Genomic DNA, 24,824 nt, shown 5'->3' on the forward strand with positions numbered 1-24,824 from the left:
CCTTAAGAAATCATCTGAAATAATATTGGAATTAGAGGAACAAGGGAGCCCATGCATATCCTTACTGGTCAATTATCTTTCATTTGATAAAACACTCATGAGAGCTGGGCAGTGGTGGCACATGCCTGTAATCTCAGCACTCTGGGAGGCAGAGGCAGGCAGATTTCTGAGTTTGAGGCCAGCCTGGTCTACAGAGTGAGTTCCAGGACAGCCAGGGCTACACAGAGAAACCCTGTCTTGAAAAACCAAAGGAAAACTCTCTTGAGAAGGACATAACTAAGAGAAACACTGAAACAGAGTCTTAGAAGAAATCTAATTCATTACTCCTCTAATCTAGGACATAGTAGCAATATCTCTTGGTTTGTTGTCTCTTTAGAGATTGAATATAGCTTTTGCATATACCATTCTCCGAGAAAATTCTTCTCTTGACAACACTTTCTTCAGAGCTGCTTTCATGGACTCATTTCTCAAGCTGTAGATGAGTGGATTGAGTGTTGGAGGTATCACAGTGTAGAATATGGAGAATATGAGGTCCATTGCTGAAAGGGAATCTGAAGGAAGTCTTAGAAATTCAAAGCCTGCAGCTGAGAGGAAGAACATGACTACAAACAAATGTGGAAGACAGGTGGAGAACACCTTAGTCCGACTATCAGCTGATGGAATTCTCATCACAGTTGAGAAGATTTGAATGTAGGAGAATACTATGGCAATCAAACAGACAAAGGCTGTGGATGTTGTAAATGCAGCCACTGCAATCTCATTAATGAATTCATAAGAACAGGCTAGTTTTAGCATTTGGGGAATGTCACAGAAGAACTGGTGAATAATTCTCTTCCCACAAAGAGGAATTGAGAAATTAACACCTGTGTGTATGAGCCCAGATATTCCTCCAGCCATCCATACAGCTATCACTGCACACTTGCAAGCATGGGGATCCATAATTGTCTCATACTGCAGTGGCTGACAGATGGCAACATACCGGTCATAAGACATCACCGTGAGAATACCTACTTCTGATGAAGCCAGAGCTATGAAGAAGAAAACCTGAAGCACACACTGACCAAAAGAAATGAAACCATTGTCCATGAGTGAGTTTGCAATGGACTGAGGAACAGTAACAGAGATGAAGCAGAGGTCCAAAAGAGAGGGGTGCTTCAAGAAGTAGTACATGGGAGAATGAAGACGTTGGTCCAAGGTGATGATGGTGATAATGAGGAGATTGCCCATGATGGCCAATAGGTATGTGATCAAAAAGAGCACTGCATGTAAAATCTGAAGGTTATGCTCATCAGAGAACCCCATGAGGAGGAATCCAGTCTTGAAGCTCACATTCATTATAGTCACTCTTGAGACTCAAAGTTTAATTCTATTTAAGAAAAGCTAAAAGAAAACTAGTGATAGCAAGAAGAACTTGTTATTCCTGGGATTAGTTAACATTCAGTTCTAACAAATATTTAGCAATTTTCTGGAACTAGAAACCTTAAGTGTAATCAACAAGTCATAAGAATTTTCTGGGCTAGAGCCTGACTTGTCACTATTAGAATAACTGAATGACTAAAATTGCTTTACTTCAATAAAGCCAGTGGGAATGAGGTCATATAGTAACATCATCCTTTATACATGGTACCTTAGCATCAAGCTAATATATTGCAGTCTCCTCTGATGACTATAGAAAATTCAGTTACTGGCACACTCTATAAATGATTAGGAACAACAATGACAAGAAACCTATTAGTCACTTCAGTGAGAACATGAAGGCAACTTTGTACTAAGTTCTTCATTTTCCTATCTGCACAGAAATAAAGTTCTTTCTGCCTTTTCCAAGCCTGTGTGTGCTCTTTGGCCATTTGTATTCAATCTCAGTGACTGCTTTGTTACAGTGTGATTTCTTCTCTCTCTCTCTCTCTCTCTCTCTCTCTCTCTCTCTCTCTCTCTCTCTCTCTCTCTCTCTCTCTCTCTTCCTATTCCTCCATCTCTCTTTCTCTCTCTCTGTACATCTCTTTATTATATATATATATATCACATCTCATCCATTTTAGACAAAAGCCCATGTTCCATTCTCAGCATTCTCTTATAGTCTATTTTCTCTTGCTTCTTTGCTCCTGTTTCAGATCCTCATATTCATGGTTAGCTATCTCCCACTGGGTCAACTCCACCTCTGTCTGTCACATGTCTTTCATCTTCACATTCAAGCACCTGTTTCTTTAGTTATTACCTCTTGTTATGTTGTTGTAAATGACTCTTTCATCTTTGGCAGTTTCATTCTTTAACTTTATGCAGTTCCAATCATGCTTCTATTTTGTGCTGGGCAGAGCTGTGAAGGAAATCGCCATGACTTTCTTAATTTCATACTTTATTTTCTGACAATTTCATTATTACAAGTGATACCCAAAATTCTTGGCATGCCAAACATTATCTTCCCCAAGATGTCTCCTGACTGACCTACTCTTTACTCATTATTACTTATCAAATCCTTTCCCCGTGTCTAATAATGATGATTTCTTAGATTATTCACAAAGAATCAGTCATATTGCAAGTCTATGCTGTTTTGTTTTTCCTGGATCATGCTTTGATACTTGAAATTTCAATTTCAAAATTAATTTTGATGTTTGGAATTTGAAATTCTTCCTCTAAGACCCCATCTACTTTGTCTGAAAAAATATTTGATAATTTTAAGACAGTCATGTTATTTCCCTGGTTTTAAATTCTTCTGAGCACAATAGGCAGGCCAAGCAGTGTTTGCTCAAGGTAGCCCAGATCATGCACACTAAGGTGGCTATAATTCATGTGATTTTCATAAATTCACTTTCTGCATGTATTTTCCAGGCTATTCAAACTATTCTTTGAGGAAGGAGATTTTAGTAAGTTTTATTAGAAGTCATACCCCTGATACCTGACATGGATGCTTGCTCATGCTGCTTAAACCTCAGGTGCATCTTATAGAATTTGAAGAAGTTTCACTCACCGATGCTGATCTTAGTTGGTAGGAACAAATATCATTGAATCCCTGAGACAGAACATCTTTGTTCAAGAATCAAGCTGTGGGATTTTCTTCCAAGGAGAAAACTAAGGAGCTTTCACACAAAAGTGATGTGAAGCAAAAGATGCTTTAACCTCTCATTAGGTTCATGGTACCTGAAGCTGCCCAGGCACCAAGGGACATGCTGTTCCTCTAAGCTGGCTCTCAGATAAACACTGTGAGTTCAGAGTGTGGAATTTTGAGGAATTCTTCCTCAGGGACTCACCCAGTGGAGACTCTTTAATTATTGCCTTGATATAACTGAATGTTATAATCCAAGTACTACAGGTAAGGGAAATAAATAGGTTTTTAAATCTGATTTCTAATGTTTGTTTATAGATTTATATGTGAAAAGAACCTTTTTCCCTTTATTTTTTTATTTCAATTTAATTTGTCATTGATAAACTCATGCACATTTGTCTAAGCTTCATATAAATAGGTAAATATTTAGTAGATGTTTATATATGTGAATTCTCAATTACAAGAATTCTTAGCATTAAACTATATTAGCATTACATGAGCTCTAAGCTTCCTCCAAACATCGTGTCTTTTCTAAAATCATTGTAAAGGTGATTCATTTCAAGTCTCCATTTTAACAATTAATGGGTTTTTCATGTGACATATCTCTCACAGGTTCATGTGTCAGAATGCTTGGGGCCTTATAGGTGGCATTGTTCAGAAAGTTGTTGGAATTTTAGGGAGATTGTGTTTCTTTGAGTTATGTTGCACATTTGGACTAGGCATTGAGGTTTTCTAACCTGGGTTCCACTTCTTCTGGGCTCTCTGCTTCTTCCCTGTTGATGCAACATGACCTCATGCTCATGCTACCATGTCTTCCCCAGTGATGGAAGTACCTTCTCAAACTTTAAGCCAACATTAATTCTTGATTCCAAAAGTTTCTTCTTACCAGTCATTTGATCCCAACTATGAAATAGCTAATAGAGAAAGTGGTAAGCTCTTCAAAAGTAGGTGGTCTTATAGGCAAAGTAGGAACTATGAGGGTTAGATAATCAAAAAACTTACAGTTACAGTTCAACTCACTGGGCATTCATTTGGGTTCAATACATCTTCAGTGGTTGTTTTTGCAAGATTGTCTTTTACTTATTTGTGTATTATTTAGTTATACTTACCAACCCATCATGAAGTTCTTTCTCTTTTAAAATTTGCTTTTCATTTTCCAATCCTTTATTTTATTTTTCTATTTTTTCTTTATTCTTAAGAATTCACATGATGGGTTAGTGGTGGTGCATGCCTTTAATCCCAGCACTTGGGAAGCAGAGACAGGCAGATTTCTAAGGCCAGCCTGGTCTACAGAGTGAGTTCCAGGAAAGCCAAGGCTACACAGAGAAACCCTGTCTCAAAAAACAAAACAAACAAACAAACAAACAAAAAACCAACCCCCCTCCAAAAAAGAATTTACACATGTGGTCAGTGAATGCTAAGTCTAGTATGTTGGTAAGATGATAATAAATACTTATATTCAAAATGTAAAACTATTATTTGCTCATAGCATCATTGGAAATTGTCCATTTATGTCTAATAAACATGGCAACAATGTTCTGATATGAAAAATAGAAAGAAAAAGGAAAGGTCATAACTGCTTCTAGGTATGGTGAAGAAGAAAATTTATTATAGACATGTGGGAGAGTATAGCCAGGGTCAAGGATATCTGAGAGAGTTCAGAGTAGACATGACCCTGAGCCATGTGAGGAGAAGGGAGAGGAAGAGAGAGGGGAAAGAGATGCCCCAAAGAGAATAGATGAAAAGATCCAGTAACCAAAATGGTTAGGAGGGCACTGTAACAGGGCCCTGAGGGATAGAGGGTGAACTGGCAGCCAGTATCTGACTTGATATGTTAACTAGGCATTTCAGCTGTTTGTGCTGGGTTTGAAACCTAACAATATGAATATTTTTAGCTTATGAAATATGGGTCTATACTTTTCTTTCTATTTGATGGCCACTGTCTATTTGCAAAAATTGCCAATATGTTTAGTCAATTTACTAATAGCTTAAATTAATTTCAAAGATAAAGATTTTTTTATTGTTTTTACTGTTAAACTAATTTGATTTGCTTGCCTGATGTTACATATTCTTTAGTGGACTTAGCCTTGTGTTTAGATGCATTAAATTCTTTCTAGTGTGGGGATGTCATAGTCAGTCCTAACCTGATGTCACTATGCTATTGCCTGCTCTATCCCAGTCAATCAGTGACACTTCCCCCACAGTGCTTACCCTGTGTAATACTTACACATAACTTCCATGGGGTCCTTAAGGAAATTTCAAATGCTATTAGGCATGCTTTAAGAGCCATTGACCTTTGCTCTGGAATGCCTAAGAGATTTTAGTGTCTTGCTTGTGAGATAATAAGATAATGCTGTTCCTGCTTTCTCTTTTGTAATCTTTACTTATTGCTGTAAATAAAAAATAGTCTTTTTATTACTATATAGTGAGAAAGAGAAGGATCTGAGGGGTGTAAAACAATTTCCTGCCGAGCTATGAATTCCATTGATAATTGTAATGTAGTGCTGGAGTGATGGTTCAAAGGTTAAAAGCACTGACTGCTCTTCCGAAGGTCCTGAGTTCAAATCCCAGCAACGACATGGTGGCTCACAACCATCTGTAAAGAGATCTGATGCCCTCTTCTGGTATCTGAAGACAGCTACAGTATACTTAAATAAAATAATGAATAAATATTTAAAAACATTGTAATATAAACTTTTGATGCTCACCTTTATAAATTATTCTTTTAGCTTCTTACTGCATTGTATGTTTGGCTCTAAGACTGCTGTTCTTTTGCTAGCAGTAAGAATAAGTTCATTCAATCTACATTAGAGTGAAGTCTAAGTCTTTGGTCTTTCCCATGGTTTCTAATGGTATAACACTGGGAAGCATTCATGTAGAAATGTGAACCATATTTATATGGTTAAAAATTCAAAGTTGGGTTTTCTACATCCAATCCCTGAAATACTTCTGACAAGTCTGTGATGTGGACAGAATCAAATAGATATTTTGTGTTGTAAACCAGTGCTCCACCAGCCTAAGTTTCAGCATCTCAGCACCAGAAATTCCCTTTCTACCTCACCTGTGGGAACTTACACCATCACCTGTCAGTACCAGGTGTGGTATATTTCCACTATGACTATGAGTTGCATATTTTTCTATGTGACATGCATACCCTTTATAAAAGGTCCCTCTCAACATCTCGACTGTTTCTCTGTTTCCCTGTTTATCTGTCTCTGTTGGTATCTCTTTTTTCCCATGTCCCAACTCCAAGGTGACTGTCTGCTCCCTCTACCCCCAATAATCTTCTTGTGTTAGATCTGTTATATCACATAATCAATGTAGCATACCTTGGCCTGTTTCAGCCAAGCTCCAGGTGCTGCCTGATCCTAAAGTTAGTACTAAAGACTTGGTAGGATATCCTGGTGCCTGTGTGCTCCCCTCTTGTGGGCCTGAGCTACACTAGGACCCTATCTTTTATCCCCAGTCTGCCTACAATGACACTCTATCCATGAATTGGTGACTGATCCATCTCAGAAAGTGTAAATGCTTCCCTGAGTCTCTGGTGGAATTGCCCACTTGGGACTCCTTGGTGAGTTTTCAATGGATTTCACCTTCTGGCTTCATTGGAAAGTCCTGGTACCAGTCATCCACATCTCCTTGGGCTTTTAGCCCTGGCCCTTGGACTGTGCAGTGACAACCTGCTGTCCAACTTGTGCCTTTTTTACCTGGTCTTCCCTAAATCCTTGAGACGCCTTGGACTTCAGGCTTTGGACTGCCCTCTCTACCTCACCTATGGGAACTGCTTCATCCACCTCCTTGTTCCACTTTGGGATTTTTCTTGGAAAACCTCTCAGGTCAGAGGGTTCTCCAAGGTGAGGGGATATGGGGGTGTGGTGGCATCTTCTCAGAGTTGGTCAGGTGGGTGGATGGGGGGAAGAACTCTGTGAGGTGGGACTGGGACGGGATGTAAATAAATAAAATAACTAATTTTAAAAAAGAAAAAATACCATAGACCTATCAGGACTATACCTAGTGCCAGACTTAATGGCCTCTAAACTTATCTTCCCCTTTCAGTCAAATTTGGCTTCCATACACCTTAAATAATGAATCCTAATGCTTCTAACCAAATAATCAGGGGAACATAAAAATTCCTCATTTCCTATTTCTTTTTTCTTCTCTCTGAGCCCTTTTTGTTTCTGTCTGATCTCCTTGTCCCCCACAGTGTGTTAAGGTGGGAGCAGGGGGAAAAAACAAAGTAGGCTAGCTGTGGTGTGCTCTGCTTGCACCTACTCCCCTCTGCAGAGCCTGCTGGAAATAATCTCTTAAGGTATGAAGATCATTTGTTTGTGAATTTGATTTCAAATTCTGGAGTCAGATTCTTAAGCTACAGCTTGTCCTCATGTGACCTCTGGCCTTAGATCCAAAAACAATATCCTAAGATTATGCTGTAAATTCTTATCTCAGGATTTGTAAGTTATTGTAGATATATATCTATATCTATACATATATATATAAACATTTTAAATTATTATTTATATAAATTATATTTATTTTAGCCATAAGCCTTTTAAATAATATATCTTAATATATGTATAGGTAGGAAAATATTTGTTTTTAAATAGCAACCATGTAGCTCTCTCCCATCTCTGCTAGTGATGTCATCAGGATGTAAGCAGCCACATGGGCTGGCAACTATCTTTACTAAGGTTAAAGAGTGCATCCTATGTGACCTCACCATCTTAAGATGAACACATGGCATAAAGCAATAATTGTAAAACGTCTTAGTCCTAATGAGCTTTCTATTTCTCATTGTATCTCCTTTTATATTAAGGAAGCAACAAGGCTCAAATACTTTGAATTGGTACAAACTTAACTATGATGCTAGAAAATTAAGGTTATATTTGCTACAACATATTGTATATGCCATTCAATTGTTTTTCAGATATACTGTTTAAGATGATAAAATTTTGAGGTTCTAAAGGTCTTTTCAGATTAATAAAAGTTAATTTAAGATGTAGGACTAATGACATGTCTTTGGTAACTGCTTAACACCAAGCTGCTAGAAAATTTAGAAAAGTAACAACATATGTTTGATAATCAAGATTTATAAGTTTCTGAGGTCTACTCATGTTCACAGTAATAATTGTCTAGCTTTCTTTGTTTTTTTAAGTTTTAGCTATTTGGATAAATTAAGCCATACAAAAAAATTCAATGGTATATAATAGTGCACTATAAAAGCATCAAAGGAGTTGCCACTCTCTCTATGGACTGTGTCTATAATTAAAAGTTTTATTTTGATACTAGAAGCGCTTCAATTAAAAATTGTTATTTTTTTTTAGCAGGGCATGGTGGCGCATGCCTGTAATCCCAGCACTTGGGAGGCAGAGGTAGATGGATTTCTGAGTTCGAGACCAGTCTGGACTACAAAGTAAGTTCCAGGACAGCCAGGGCTACACAGAGAAACCCTGTCTCCAAAAAAGCCAAAAAAAAAAAATGTTATTTTTAAGTGTAAACATAATAGATATGGAATATAAAGTCCTAGTCTTATTAAGTCCTAGACTCACTAAATTATTGTAAACTGTTAAGGATAATTAAGAAATACAAGTTAATATTATCAGTCATCTTACAAATGAACAAATTCTGTAATATGTTAAGAACTATACTTGTAGTCGTGCTAATATAATTACTTACAGGAATAAGTCTTATTCAGTTTTCAAAGTTAAGTAACTAGAGCAAGTAATAACATCTGGTATACTTAATAGATAGATGGCCCTCAAACTCTTCAGAGATCTGCAGAAAATGACATTTATAATGTTCAATAAAAAAGTTTTTCATGAGGGAGAGATATGTTGTTTCCTGGCAGTACTCCTGTTCTCCTCCAAAGAAGATAGGCACAGAAGAAAGTCCACGTGGAGTTTGTTTTTAATGTGTCAAGGCCAGCTATGGGTGAAAACCTGCCCTTCACCTTGACTGCAGCCAGAATGCTCTCCAAACTGTGAACTGCCCTACCACTTTGCAGTTGCCCCCAAGGTCCTACCCTACAGGAAAGTCTACCAGATTTCTGGGCCTGGCAGCCAAAGACTGATACTACCCTGGGACTTCTGTCCAAATGACCATGGAGAAACCTAGGGTTTCTATCCAGGTAGTCGGCCAAGTCTCTGTCATTTTAAAAATTTAATATATTTCTTTTGAATCTTTGTGAATTTCACATCATATACCCTTATTCCACCCATTCCCCAGTCCTTCCACATCTGTCCTCCACCCATGAAACCAGCCCCCAAAAAAGAAAATAAAAAAATATAATAAAAAAAACAACCAAACAAAAACCAAAAAATTCCATCTTTCTGTGGAAGCTGCAGTGTGTGTTGGTGTGTTACACAGTATACCCTTTTGCCCAAACACCTTTACTTGCAAATGTTCATTGGCAATGAGTCATCAGTGGTCTGGTTTGGGGCCTCTGGCTTCTGCCAACCCATGAATACTAGACCCTCACCAAGAATCCTCTCAGATTTCCTGCTGTTGTTCTAAGTCATGGAGATTCTGCAGGAACAGTTCCTTCATACACTCCAGCAGCTCATAAATGATTTAGATGTTGGGATGGGCCATCTCAAAGCCCTGGATTTGGACCAGTTTAGTAGCTGAGTTGGTTATCATGTAAGCTTTCCCACACCCACATCACTAGGGCTAGCTTTCCCTAACTGATCATGTGAAGGGTGGGGTCAGCTCTTTGTAGTACCATAGCCATTGAGGGATGAGGACAGCTCTCCCACACCCTTGCTACCCAGGACAGATCTTCAGTGCTTCCCAGGATGGGGGCTGTGGACAGCTATCTATACTGTCACAGCCAGTGAAGGATGAGATCTGCTCAGATAACCTATAGACATCAATGTGGCTTCAGACAGCAGATCAGAATGTCTGCATGGCCTTTAGTGGCAACATGGGCCAAAGACATCACACAGATCCCTGGTGAAATGGAACCATAGACCCAGGCACGGCCCTTGGTGGCAGCATGGGCCCAGACATCACAATAAGCTCTGGTAGCAACATAAGCCTCTCACATCAAGATGTTCCTCAAGACCTTCAAGTCTACAGTTCTGTTTCACTTCATGGTATAAAACCTGCTCTGCTTCTCTTTCTTTTCCATCTCTCCACCAAATACTTATTCATTAAAGTGGCTCCCAACCCAGGTGGTGGGTAGTCCTCTGACTGTCTTCTGGATGCCTGCCCTCTGACCATTTTTAGTAGATTCAGGACCTGCCTCTTCATGTATACAATCAGGCCACAGGCCATATTCTCCTAGAGTTACTACTAGGCCTATATACAATATACCTTGTTACCAGACTGAGAAAAGAGATAACCTCACAAAACAGATTTCAATGTAATGCTTCACTATTCCTTTATTTAAAGGAACTCTTTTTACAATGATTGCTCTCAGTATTTAACCACATGTGCCCTGTGGTAAATATCATGATAAAAAATGTATAAGGGTTATTTTAGATCTGAAAATACAAGGGCTTACATTGTGGGAACCTAAGAAAATGTTTTAGGGTCTAACAGGGTGTTTTAATGTATGTAAATGCAAATTTTGAAAGTTAGAGGACAGGAAAGCTGAACTGATAAGAAAGTGACTTATGGTATATAAAAAGAATGCAAAATGCTTCAGATTTATTTTTCTCGATAATAAACAGTTTTATTAAGACTACAAAAGTTCAGACTTTTAACATTATTCAGTGGAGTTCTGATAAGCTATTAATCTAGCTCTGGTAAACTACTACTACTACTACTGCTACTACTACTACTACTACTACCACTACCACAACTACTATCATTGTTACAAGCTTAAGATTGTATTTGTTTATTTATTTATTTATTTATTTATTTATTTATTTGGTTGTATCCTCCCCCCCCCCTGCAACTAAGTTGGCTAGCGGGCACCCAACTCTTCAGATGGCTACCTCCGGCCTTTGTTCTGTGAACAAAGGGGCTCCACACCTCGGCTATCGACACCGCCCCCAGGCCGGCGTTTACCTGAGCTGCCAGGCAGAAGGCAGACGACCCGCTGAGACTTGGAGCCAGAGGATTCACAGCACCGCCTTTGAAGCTACCGACTTCTGGGGGGTTGGCCGATCCCCCAAATGTCTATAAAACCTGTCTTCAATTTATTAAAAGCAGTCTTGACCAGAATCCTAGGCTTGACTCAAATCCCTTTGTCTCTGTCCCTGTACCCCAAGATTCTCTCAACAGGTAACCTGGTTCACATGTAGCCGCTGGCGGCTACATATTTGGCGCCCAACGTGGGGCACCTGGCACGAGAGAATTTCCTGAGGTAGCCCTATCCAGCGAAGCTTCGCAGAAAAAGGTGGTACGAAGTAGTATCCACACGGTAAGCAACATAGAGGTCAAAACTAGCGCTAGTGAATTCGTGTCTATTGTTGTGAGTGTAGGAAGGATACTGTTTTTCAAGCATACTGTGCGCACCCGGCACAGGGGCTGCTTGGGTTAAAAGGATAGGAAAAAATGCGACAGGAAAGTTCGCGCGAGATCTGCGCACGCAACATTCAAGAGTTGCTTCAGGCAAAAGGGATTGGGTTTGAAGAGGAAAGATTAGAAGATTTCTTGGACCAGATATATTCCTGTTGTCCTTGGTTCCGAGAAAAACGAACGTTAAATGAGAGAACTTGGCTGAGAATTGGTAATTCGCTAAAGGCAGCCAAGGCAGACAATATCACCCTCTGCCTCTGGACTCTGATTAAGGACATCATAGATGAAGGGAGTTTGGAAGAATTAGGTGTTATTCATGAAAGTGAGGATTTTCAAGTAAAAGGCCATGTGGAGAGGATCCCTGTTATAGAAGATTCTCCACAAACTAAGTCTCGTGAACACAGAGACAGTTCTGATGAGCATATTGTAAGAAAAAAAATAGCTCATCCCGAGAAAGGAGCGATTGAAGTTCATGGAGAAACTTGGCCCCCCGTAGCGCCATCTGCTCCGCCTGTGACCTTGATGGCAGAAGCCGAGATCCAGAAGGATATGCAATTACAAAAGTTAGAGTTTAAAATTAAATTGCAGAAATTGACTAATGAGTTACAGGAGCTAAAAAGGGTCTCTAATACTAGAGAGAACAATAACTCGGAGACCCGCCAGTCGCCATTAGAAAGAGTTATAAACCAGGCCCGCGGAGAGGGGCAGGATACGTCAGAAATCTTAGCTTTTCCAGTCCTTGAGATAGAAGACCAGGACAATGTGGTCAGACAATATCAGACCTTGGAATTTAAGGTGATAAAAGAGTTAAAGCTAGCCATAGCCCAGTACGGCCCGACAGCTCCCTTTACACAGGCGTTGTTGGATACTGTGATTGAGTCGAATCTAACTCCACAGGATTGGAAAACGCTGTGTAAAGCTCCGTTGTCGGGGGGGAGATTTCTTGCTTTGGAGTTCTGAATGGCGTGAGGCTTGCAAAAGAACCGCTGCCACTAACACTCAAGCAGGCCATCCAGAATGGAATGCGGAGATGTTGTTGGGGGAAGGCCTATATGAAGGAAATAATAACCAGATTGGGTTTCCCATCGCAGTGTATGCGCAGATTGCGGTGGCCGCCCGCCATGCTTGGACTCTGTTACCAACTAAGGGAGATATTAGTGGAAATCTAACAGCTGTGAAACAGGCCCCTGACGAACTCTTTCAGGATTTCGTAGACAGATTGCTAAAAACGGCTAATAGAATTTTTGGAAACTCTCAGGCAGAGAATCCGCTGGTTACGCAACTAGCCTATGAGAATGCTAATGCGGCCTGCCGAGAGGCCATTAGACCCCAGAGGGGAAAGACAGACCTAGCCGGTTACATTCGCCTTTGTTCTGAGATCGGTCCATCCTATAATCAGGGTTTAGCTATAGCTGCAGCGCTGCAGGGAACAACTATTCAGGGGATTCTTTCACAAAGACGAGGAAATAGGAGATGTTTTAAATGTGGTAGTCTGGGTCATTTTAAGAGTGATTGTCCTGATAATAAGCCCAGTATAAACGGGCAATCAGGTGGTCCACCAGGAACGTGCCATAAGTGTAGAAAAGGAAATCAATGGGTTAAGAGAGACAAGTCAAAAAATAACTTCCAAGGTAGACCCGTGTCGGGAAACGGGGGGAGGGGCCAGCCCCAGGCCCCGATGCATCAGACTGTCTGCGGGGCACAGCTACTGCCGAGCCAAGGAAATCCATCCTTGACCTCGCCAGAGCTACACCAGGAAGTGCAGGGCTGGACCTCTGCTGCATGTGCCATGCCGTACTAGCCCCAGAGATGGGAGTTCAGGTTTTGCCCACGGGATTCTTTGGACCATTACCCGAAGGTACTTGGGGATTGCTGTTAGGACGAAGCAGTTCTACTGTGAAGGGACTGCAGATTTATCCAGGAGTCATAGACAGTGATTATGAGGGAGAAATTAAAATTATGGCTGCTTCCTCTCGTGGTGTCATAACTATACCAGCTAATCAAAGAATTGCCCAGCTAGTCTTAGTTCCTTTACATCCACTGCCTTCCAAATTCATTAAAGAAAAAAGAGGAGAGGAGGGCTTTGGCTCCTCCGGAGTGTTCTGGGTTCAGTCTATTACTAATAAAAGACCTAACCTTAAATTGACTATTGAAGGAAAGAGTTTTGAAGGATTAATAGATACGGGATCTGATGTTACAATTATTAAGGGACAGGACTGGCCATCTAACTGGCCATTGACAGAGACCCTAACGCATCTGCAGGGTATCGGTTATGCAAACAATCCTAAACAGAGCGCTAGACTTTTAACTTGGAAAGATGCAGATGGAAATTCAGGACAAATTCGGCCTTTCGTGATGCAGAAGTTGCCTACCACGCTCTGGGGCAGAGACCTGTTATCTCAGATGAATTTAATTCTGTGTAATCCTAATGAAATTGCCCCTAAGCAAAGGACAGTGTCGGAGGAATCCGTACCTACTCGGGAGCTTGGATATGAAGGACAAGGCACTAGTAGGTTTAAAAACCCCCAGGCAAACCCTAACTCTAGAAGTCTGGGGCATTTTCAGTAATGGCCACTATCTCGCCTGCACCCCACGCCGATAAAATTCAATGGCTTAGCGACATTCCAGTGTGGGTTGATCAGTGGCCTTTAACTAAAGAGAAATTGGAGGCTGCCTCTCTGCTGGTGCAGGAACAGTTAGAGGCAGGACATCTAATAGAGTCATTATCTCCATGGAACACGCCGATATTCGTAATTAAAAAGAAGTCCGGCAAATGGAGATTGTTACAGGATTTAAGAAAGGTAAATGAAACAATGTTGCCCATGGGAACCTTACAAGCGGGTCTTCCATTTCCCGTGGCTATTCCAAAAGGGTTTCATAAAATAGTCATAGATTTAAAAGATTGTTTCTTTACCATTCCTTTGCACCCTGAAGACTGCAAAAGGTTCGCGTTCAGTGTTCCTTCTATTAACTTTGCAGAGCCTATGAAAAGGTTTGAATGGACCGTGCTTCCCCAGGGCATGGCAAACAGCCCCGCCTTGTGCCAGAAATTCGTAGCATAGGCCATTCAACCTGTGAGACAGAAATGGCCAGATATTTACTTTATCCATTTCACAGATGATTTTCTAATTGCAGGAAAAAATCCTCAGACCTTGCTTTTATGTTTTAGAGATTTGCAGCAAGCCCTGGTCGCTAAAGGGCTGCAGATAGCTCCAGAGAAGGTTCAGATTCAGGAGCCATATAACTATCTAGGTTTTAAACTTACGGACCAGTCAATTTTTTCCCAGAAGATAATTATCCGCAGGGACAATTTGAAAACGTTAAATGATTTTCAGAAATTATTGGGTGACATTAATTGGCTTCGGCCGTATTTAAAACTTACAACAGGGGAATTACAACCTTTATTTGATATTCTTAAAGGAAATGCTGATCCGACATCCCCTAGGGTATTAACTTCAGAAGGACTTTTTGCCTTACAGACAGTGGAGAAAGCTATTGAGAACCAATTTATTACCTATATAGATTATTCCTTACCTCTGCATCTGCTAATTTTTAATACTACTCATTCGCCTACAGGATTATTATGGCAAAAGGCTCCTCTGATGTGGATTCATTTGAGGGTGTCTTCTAGGCATAATATCTTGCCATATTTTGAAGCAGTGGCCCAAGTAATTATGCTTGGTAGAAAGCAGGCATTGACTTATTTTGGTAAGGAACCGGACTTTATTATACAACCTTACAGTGTAAATCAGGATGAATGGCTAAAACAGCATAGCACAGATTGGCTGCTGGCTCAGATTGGTTTTAAAGGGTGTATAGACAATCATTATCCTCAAGACAAGTTAATAAAGTTTTTAAATATGCATGAGGTTGTATTTCCTAAAATGACATCTCTACAGCCGCTGCAGAATGCACTCCTAGTGTTCACAGATGGTTCATCAAAAGGAAAAGCCGGATATCGTGTTAACAATCAACAGGTGGTCGTAGAAACGCCTGGGTTATCTGCTCAGTTATCAGAGCTTACAGCAGTGCTGTGTGTTTTTCAAACTGTAAATAGTACGTTTAATCTCTTTACTGACAGTGCTTATGTTGCATTTTCTATACCGCAACTAGAAACCTGTGGCACGTTTAATTTTAATACGCCAGCTGGATCCTTGTTTTCACAATTGCAAGGTATCATTCTTGCTAGAAAAAATCCTTTTTATATAGGACATATTAGATCTCACTCGGGTCTCCCTGGACCTCTGGCTCAGGGCAATGAGTGCATTGACAAAGCACTAATTGGTCAAGTCTTGGCACTCACACCCATAGAATTGGCAAAACGTGATCATGATAAATTTCATCTTTCTATTCATACGTTGAGGCTCCGTCATAAAATCACAAAGGAGCAAGCTAGAATGACCGTAAAGCAATGCCCTAATTGTCTCACTTTAGCACCAGTGCCCCATTTAGGGGTTAACCCACGTGGCCTTGTGCCCAATCAAATTTGGCAAATGGATGTAACTCACTATGCGGAGTTTGGGAAATTAAAATTTATACATGTTTGCATTGATACATGCTCAGGACTTATTTTTGCTTCCCTGCATACCGGAGAAGCCTCTAGAAATGTAATTGATCATTGTTTACAAGCCTTTAATACCATGGGAGTACCCAAGGTCATTAAGACAGACAATGGACCAGCCTACACTGGTAAGAACTTTATCTCATTTTGTAAAGAATTTAATATAAAACTTAAAACTGGAATTCCTTATAATCCAATGGGGCAAGGAATAGTGGAGGGCGCCCATCGCACGCTTAAAAATTGGCTTATTAAAACTAAGAAGGGAAATTTATATCCCCCTCGGTCCCCAAAGTCACATCTTGCCTTTGTTCTATTCGTTTTAAATTTTCTCCAAACGGATGCGGAAGGCCAGTCTGCCGCTGACAGACATTGGCATCCGGCTACTTCCAATTCCTACGCCATGGTTAAGTGGCGGGATCCTTTAAATAATTCTTGGAAAGTCCCAGACCCCGTTTTGATATGGGGAAGAGGCGCGGTATGCGTTTTCTCACAGGAACAGGACGAGGCGCGTTGGTTGCCAGAGAGATTGGTAAGACAAGTGGATTCGACCCCAAAAACGGTTGGTAAGCATATTTAGGTCAGAAGGCTGTTTTTCAAGCCGCCCCCCCATTCATTTGGGGAGATATAGTTCCTTTGCCTCCCATTCACTTGGGGAGATATAGTTCCTTTGTGTTCTTGCAAATTAAGTTGCAAGCCAGGCCTCTTGCCTGAGTGGATTCCACCCCCAAAACTGTAGGTAAGTATAATTAATTCAAAGGCTGTTTTTCAAGCCACCTCCCAGTTGCTTGGGGAGGCATAGTTCCTTTGTGTTCTTGCAAACTAAGTTGCAGGCCAGGGCTCTTCCCTGAGGCCACTGAATTTCAATTAAACCAAAAACCGGTTTGAGCTCCCAAGACTAACCAGACAGGTTCTCTTAATCTCCTTTTATATTTTAAGCAGATAACACTCAGAAGACAAAATTCCTTCAGCAATGGCCCTAGGTGGAGGTTGAGGTGGAGGATGGGTAGCCTTTTCAGCTAGCCAGCGCTTAGCTGCAGAGAATTTACTCTGCCAGTGGAAATCCTCGGAGATGAGGCTGCATGATACTCGGAATCATGCGTGTTTGTTATTACAACAAACATGGGCATCAGTTGAGGTGCGAGGCGAGGCACTGCAAGGGAAAGGGAAAAAATTCCTGGCTCCGAGTTTCCCTGAAAAGCACGCCCAGCTGCATGGGCGTTTGACATCGTAAGACTGTCTTGAAAAAGGCGGTCTAGCCCCCCCACCCCCCGAAAAAGATGTCGGTAACGCTTAAGGGGGCTGAAGGCCAATGCTTTCACTCACTGGTGAATGCCCGTCATCCATTGGATGAACTTAATCATTTCCACTGAGTGGTTTTAAATTAATAATTAAGGGGGAATTGTATCCTCCCCCCCCCTGCAACTAAGTTGGCTAGCAGGCACCCAACTCTTCCGATGGCTACCTCCGGCCTTTGTTCTGTGAACAAAGGGGCTCCACACCTCGGCTATCGACACCGCCCCCAGGCCGGCGTTTACCTGAGCTGCCAGGCAGAAGGCAGACGACCCGCTGAGACTTGGAGCCAGAGGATTCACAGCACCGCCTTTGAAGCTACCGACTTCTGGGGGGTTGGCCGATCCCCCAAATGTCTATAAAACCTGTCTTCAATTTATTAAAAGCAGTCTTGACCAGAATCCTAGGCTTGACTCAAATCCCTTTGTCTCTGTCCCTGTACCCCAAGATTCTCTCAACAGGTAACCTGGTTCACATGTAGCCGCTGGCGGCTACATTTGGTTGTCTTCTAAGTATAGATTTAGAAGTGCTTCTCCTTGTGCTAAAAACTCTCTTTCTAGAGATACCTTTCTGTATATACCTCCAGTCTTCTAGATAGAAGAGAATAGCCCCTCTTTCACAGTTTGTAGTCATACTGAAAATCAAGATCACAAGCTTTTGCCCTTTTGCTTCATGGGACGTTTTGTCCATCCTAAGCTCCCCTTAAAGAGAGTTCATGCTTTTTAACACAAGATTCTACCATGACACAAAAAATGTAATTTTACTATCTTTTCTACAATGCAGATTTCAGTATAAATTACAAACAATGCTCTTGGTAGCATGTCTACAACATCTCTACAGTATGAATTTCTGTACATATTACAAACAGTGGTGATGCTATCACCACTGATCTCTTTATAAACATAAAACTGATCTTTATTTCTAAAACTGATCTTTTTATAAGCATAAAAAATTCTTGTAATAGTAAAGGAATTTTCTTGAATCCACCTCTCATGAGTCAAATGGACTCCAGATAAGTATTTCTGTCAATCAACAGTCTGTTTCTGCCATCTGTTTATTCTTACGGATAGGATCCTTTCCCCTTTTTCTGGTCTTAGGACTCCCCTCCACCAACTACCAGGACCATGGACCTGAGGAAAAAAATATGTAAACTCCTTAACTTTATCTTTTGCCCCTAATCTGTTCCAGCATCCTGCCAGGTCCAGATGTTTCCTCCAAATCTGCATTCCAGGCAGCTTTAAAGTGCTAAACCCAGATAGATGGTCCAGTCTCACAGATTGCTTTGACAAGGCCTGTACTTTTTTAAGCTCCAGATCATCACACAGAGCCTAGACAATCAGGGAATTAGCCAGCATTCCTAGGACTTGCATCTCCAAAGATGCTTTCAACCTCAGACAACAGGAAGCATTGTAAAGAGCACAGCAGCCTCATTCCTACCTCCCTTTCTATTTTCTCACCTTTTTTTAGCAAACAAAAGGGAGGAATGTTGTAAATCAGGCACTCCATCAGCCTACCTTTCAGTGACTTAGCACCAGTAGCTTACATACCTGTTGTTGTAAGATGTGGCTCATTTTCACTGTCATTGTGAGCTCCATCTTTTCCTATGTAATAGACACATCTTTACAAGGTCCCTCTTGATGTCACGCCTCTCTCATTTTCTCTATCTCCCTTTTGTTCTGCTTGCCAGTGTTCACTTCTCTTTTATGTCCCCACTCCAGCTTCTGTTTCCCCTTCCTCAGTAAACTTCTCCTGTTAGATCTGTTACATGGTGTAGTCTATGCAGCATAACGTGGCACAGACCCACCAAGGTACTTTTTGCTGCGTCATCCTAACTCAGTGGGCTTGGAGAATTATAAGAATATCTCACAAACAGCAAAACATTTCTTTGGTGATTTTGTTTAGAAATTCATACTACTGTCATAACTAAATGATTATGTGTATTTCAATACAAAACAAAAGTTTTAATATTTAATGCTTGAGTTTTATCTAGACTTTAAGGAAAACCTAAGAAACTAAGGTGTAATTTTTTCATCTACTCTCAACATCACATGGTTTCTGAGAATTAACATTGCTTGAACAATGGACATTAATACTATGCACGTTTGTTAATACAGGTTAGCTTATATTTTATGTCATATTATTGTGAATCGCACCTAATAAAAGGCAATAGTTTGTGAGAAATACTGAGATAAAAAACTTTGTAAACTTGGGATTCCTTTTCAGATTATACTTAGCTAAGGAAATGGGCTCTCCTCTTGTATAACAATGGGTCATCAAGGTTTTACAAAAGCCTTTTCTAATGCTCCACATTCCTTTTCCTCATCAATTGGAAACGCAGGAAAAGGAGAAGCTACCTTGGTGTCAGTGATAGGAAATACAGCATTTTGTTGTTTGTTTTAGAAGGAGATGGAAATATTGCCACAGCCCTTGTAGTGTAGCTCAATCATCCTTGTTTTATTTACTGAGCACTAATGTCTACAGCATGATACTGAGAAGCAGAAGGCTATGTGTGTGCTCTGTGAGTTAACAAATGACAGAGTAAGTAAAAGATTCAAATAGGACTAATCTGCCCATCTAAAGAAAGTTTGGGTTAATCAGTGTTGCTGAAAGAAGCAACTGTAATATATTTTTAAATAAGTTGTCTGGTAAACAAATAGAATTCATACACAAAAAGAAAAGTCTCATGGATTGTAGCATCTCAATTTACTGGAGTACTTTAATGGATATGATTTTTGCACATATTCTGTATTAGATGACATCTTCATGGTCTTAATTTCCAAATTTCCATAATTTTGGAAATATAAACCATTAATGTTGCTAATCACAAGCCCATTTAATTTAAATTTCAGATTCTATACCCTAGAATATTTGCTGCACAACTTAAAACAATAACAAAAACAAATAAACAAAAAACAGTAACCCCCCCCCCCAAAAAAAAGGATTTTTCAGAACATTTTTAAAAATTTTGTCAAGACCTTAATCTTAAACTTAGAAATATTGACAGGGGACTGGAGAGATGGTTCAGTGGTTAAGAGAACTGACTGTTCTTTCAGAGGTCCTGAGTTCAATTCCCAGCAATCATGTGGTGTCTCACAACCATCTGTAATAGGATCTGATGTCCTCTTCTGGTCTGTCAGAAAGCAGCTAGAGTATACTCATATATTAAAAAAGTAACAGTTACATTTAAAAAAAAAGAAATAGTGACAGAAAAGAAAGAAGTATTATTTATTAGGTGAATGTTTAGACATTCACACCTTATACTTAATAGTATATGATTTGTGTAAAGAAAACCTATGGATGTATACTCACAGTATGAAAATGTCACATTATTCATAATGAGCATATATGTTCATGATTTTATAAATTATCACAGAGAAATTTGTGTAGATTAATGAAATGAGAAATAACTCATTTTTCACTTAGACACAGTAAGAGCCATATTCAACTTGTAAGTCCCACGTGCCCAAGGACCAGGTAACGTCTTAGAATGCTGGGTATTGTAGTTCTTGGAAAATAGCAAAGTCATATTGAAGTACAGTGACTGTATGGTTTTGTCTTTAAAAGCCCCTTTGATGGGGCTGGAGAGATGGCTCAGTGGTTAAGAGCACTGACTGCTCTACCGAAGGTCCTGAGTTCTAGTTCAAGTCCCGGCAACTACATGGTGGCTCACAACCATCTGTAATGGGATCAGATGCCAGATGCCCTCTTCTGGTGTGTCTGAAGACAGCTACAGTGTACTCAGGTTTTATACACACACACACACACACACACACACACACACACACAAAGACTTATTTAAAAAAAAAAAAAAAAAGCTCCTGTGACTTGTGTTCATTGCTACTTGCTTGGATTCCAGGGAGCAGATCTGACCAGAGTCTATCATGGTCAGTATTTAATTAAAGTTTGCTTCAAGATTGGCTCCAAATTATGGAACTTGTTTTTTTTCTTAATCTCAGTATTAACAACACATCTATGATTTCTTTTACAACTTCAATTTTAAGTATTAAATTCAATGTCATTTTTGAAAAATTCAAAGCACTTTCAAATATTACCTATATGCGTTCACCCCATTTCTCTGTCCCCTTTTCTCTCCCCCTCATGCACATTGAATTAAGGAAAGTGTTGCTGCACACATTTGGTGAAAAAAATGACAAAAAAAATGTCTTATACACACAACTTATACTTGTTGAAGAAATCATGTTATGATTCAATATGAGTTTTACTCCTATTAAGGTAATAATGCTGGCATTTGATGAACTCAGTTCTCCCTTACAGCTTTACCCAATATGTATTTGTTAATCAGTCAAAAGCAAAAAGTAATAAAATATTTAATATATTCACCAAAGGTTGTAATTTAATATTGTTCTCACAATCATACATTGAAATAAAATGAACATGCCTTGAATGAGATAGCTTTTTTACGTGTATAAATTTCATGTGACTTAACTTTCTTCAGTTAGAACATTTTCAACATTTGTTATTCTAATTAGAGTTTCTTGTGCAAATCATCATACTGTTCTGCCTTTTCTTCCAGATTAGACAATTTTAAACCACATCCTGTTTATGGAGTAACAACCCCAAATTGTGTTGGGTGTGTTATGAATTATTAGACAAGCTTTATTTCAAAATATTTTATATTTAAAATTTTGATGTACAAATTTTCTTACAGATTTTTCTTATGTGCTTTAAAATGAGTGTCTTTACTGTGACTCAGAATAACAAATGTTATGGCCATCTGGTGTTGTATGAGTTCTTCAGTCACAGTGCTCAGTCCTGCCTGCAGTTCAAGCATCCCTTAAGGTTATTGCCACAATGAGAGATCTATTGCACTTGTATAGGTATATAAGTGCAATATATGTTTCACCAATAGTTGACTGTTTCCTTCTTGGCCCAGTCACTCTTAAGATCTCTGTGGCATTTGTTAGATGGTTCCCACATGAATTCTAAGTCCAGAATTTTCTTTGAGAAGCAAATCTGTTTATTCTTGCTGCTTTGGCCTTTCTTTAGCTATTGCCTTGTCTTGACCCAAAACTCCTTTGTTAGTGCCCTCCTCAGGGCGGCCTTCACATCCTTGTTCCTCAAAGTATAGATGAATGGGTTGAGGGTAGGTGTGACAATGCCGTAGAACAGAGCCATGATCTTGCCCCTGTCATGAGAATAGCTTGAGGGAGGCTGAACATACATACTGATAGCTGTAAAGTAGAAGAGGAAGACCACTACCAAATGTGAAGCACAGGTATTAAAGGCCTTCCAGCGACTCTCAGCAGAACGGAGTTTCAGCACTGCCTGAGCAATGAACACATAGGTGCCCAGGATGAGACTGAGAGGCACCAAGAGCAGTAAAGCTCCAAGAACGTTAAGCTCAGCTTCATTCACAGTTGTGTCAATGCAAGCTAGCTTCAAAAGGGCTGGAACTTCACAGAAGAAATGGTCTATTACTCTCTGTCCACACCTTGGGGCTACCACAGTGAGGGTGGACTGCACAAGAGAGTTTGCAAATCCACTAATCCAGGTCCCTGTGGCCATATGGATGCACCGTTTCTGGTTCATAATGATAGGATAGTGAAGGGGCTTGCAAATGGCAGCAAAGCGGTCAAAGGACATGATGGCCAGAAGGATGCATTCAGTTGAGCCCAAGGCCAAGAAAATATAAAGCTGGGCCACACAGCCACCATAGCTAATGGTCTTTTCAGGCCCTCTAAGATTGACCAACATCTGAGGGACAGTGCTTGTAGTATAGCAGAGGTCCAGAAGAGAAAGGTTAGAGACAAAAAAGTACATGGGGCTGTCAAGCTGGGGGTCTAGGCGAGAAACCAGGATAATGGAGATATTACCAAATAAGGCAAAGATGTAGGCCACCAGAAAAATTACAAAGAGAGGTGTCTCCAGCCACGGCCGGTCAGAAAATCCCAATAAGATGAAGTCATCTACTGAGCTCTGATTGTTGATCCACATATTACTATTAACAAGTAAAATTCTAGCTTTAACCTGTAAATACCTAATTTCAGAGATGGTCACCACTCAGCTAAGAGGAAACAATGGAAAATTAGAAGTAATTCAGAGATAAGATGTCCGTTTTCTCTCTGTATAATATTGCCTTGGCATGGTTGTAGTATTGAAAGAACAGCTGTATACCTGGGGAATGTTGCTTAATTAATGGCTGGTTAATTCAGGTTAGCTATTTTCTGGATTTTGTTATATTTTCTTTTAAAATGCATCCTCAGTAATACCATTGGCTCAACATGATGTGGGCATTTAGTAGCGACAGCATAGAATAGATTAACACAAATTTGGGGAAGACAGAGTTCCTCCAAACCACTTGAACAATGTAGCAAAGGCAGAGTGCAGTGGGTCTGTGTCTGTGTTTTAGGGCGACACATCCATCTTTCTCACAATGAGAATAAGACCAAGAATCTCATGAGACCTGGAACATTTCATAAAACCTGGGTGATAAGAAGATGTCATGCCAGGACTTCTTTTGTTCTTTCCAAGTTCTCCGGCCCATCCTATGGTGAGATAAAAAGCATCATAGAACAAAGCAGAACGTTTAAGAACCTTCTTAAAATTTCAGGCCTAAGATATTTGTAGATTGTGAACATGCTGTTTAAAAATATCTCTATAAAAGACTTTTCATCTTAGAGAAACACCAGAGTTTCAAATGTTTAAATCCTTGTACAATTCTGTATCTACTTGTAATTGCTCAGTGTTATTAGCACACACAAATGTACACATTTCCCTTCAGCCTTCTTTATTCTGAAATATGACTCACTAGTTCTACTATGTCTACTACCTCAGCTGCCCCATTGAAATTCCTTTATATTATCACTTATGAAAAGTAACCTCAATGGCCAATTATTCTAATTCTTGTCTTAAATTTGTTTTTGTTGGGCTGGGAAACAACTCAGTTGATAAAAGGCTTGCAGCCCAAGCCATATAACCCAAGGCTCATCATTGGAGCCTACATAATTAAAAAAGCAATAAGGTCACAAGTGGGGATAGTGGGCCACATCTGTAATTCCAATACTCTTCCAATAAGATGGGAGACAGGAGGATTTGCCAGAAGTTCATATGTTCATCACCGAAACAGGAAAATAAGATACCTTGCTTTAAAACAAATTTGAAGAAAAGAAATGATTCCTGAAATCCTTTATTCTTCTCCTCTCATAGCTTTCACCTGCGAATACCCACATTCATATACAAATATATATACACAATATACACATGCTTAAATTCATTTTTGTTTAATCCCAATATTTGTATAAGTTTGCCCTTTGTTAAAATCCCAGGCTTTCTGCTTACTAATATATTATACATATTATATATTCTGCATAATATATGTATATTATAAATATAAAATGTTACTTATAATTATATAATATATAATGATATATTATATAATATTTGATTTTTAGTAAAATATACTCCTAATTGTTTTGAAATATGTTAGAATCTGGGATCATAATTAATGTA

The 24,824-nt window shown here is 39.7% G+C and overlaps 2 protein-coding genes across 2 annotated transcripts; both read right to left on the reverse strand.

The window, feature by feature from the left end:
* Positions 1-372: 372 nt before the first annotated feature.
* LOC127669361 (olfactory receptor 14J1-like) lies at positions 373-1,335 on the reverse strand. The gene has a single exon (XM_052163171.1). It carries the CDS (start codon positions 1,333-1,335, stop codon positions 373-375), a length of 963 nt encoding a protein of 320 aa, XP_052019131.1.
* Positions 1,336-22,361: 21,026 nt separating this feature from the next.
* Positions 22,362-23,309, reverse strand: LOC127669366 (olfactory receptor 2B6-like). The gene has a single exon (XM_052163175.1). The coding sequence runs from the start codon at positions 23,307-23,309 to the stop codon at positions 22,362-22,364; it is 948 nt and encodes a 315-aa protein (XP_052019135.1).
* Between the last annotated feature and the right edge of the window lie 1,515 nt (positions 23,310-24,824).

The sequence above is a fragment of the Apodemus sylvaticus genome, chromosome 19, assembly GCF_947179515.1.
Source record: "Apodemus sylvaticus chromosome 19, mApoSyl1.1, whole genome shotgun sequence".
In the NCBI taxonomy this organism is placed as follows: domain Eukaryota; kingdom Metazoa; phylum Chordata; class Mammalia; order Rodentia; family Muridae; genus Apodemus; species Apodemus sylvaticus.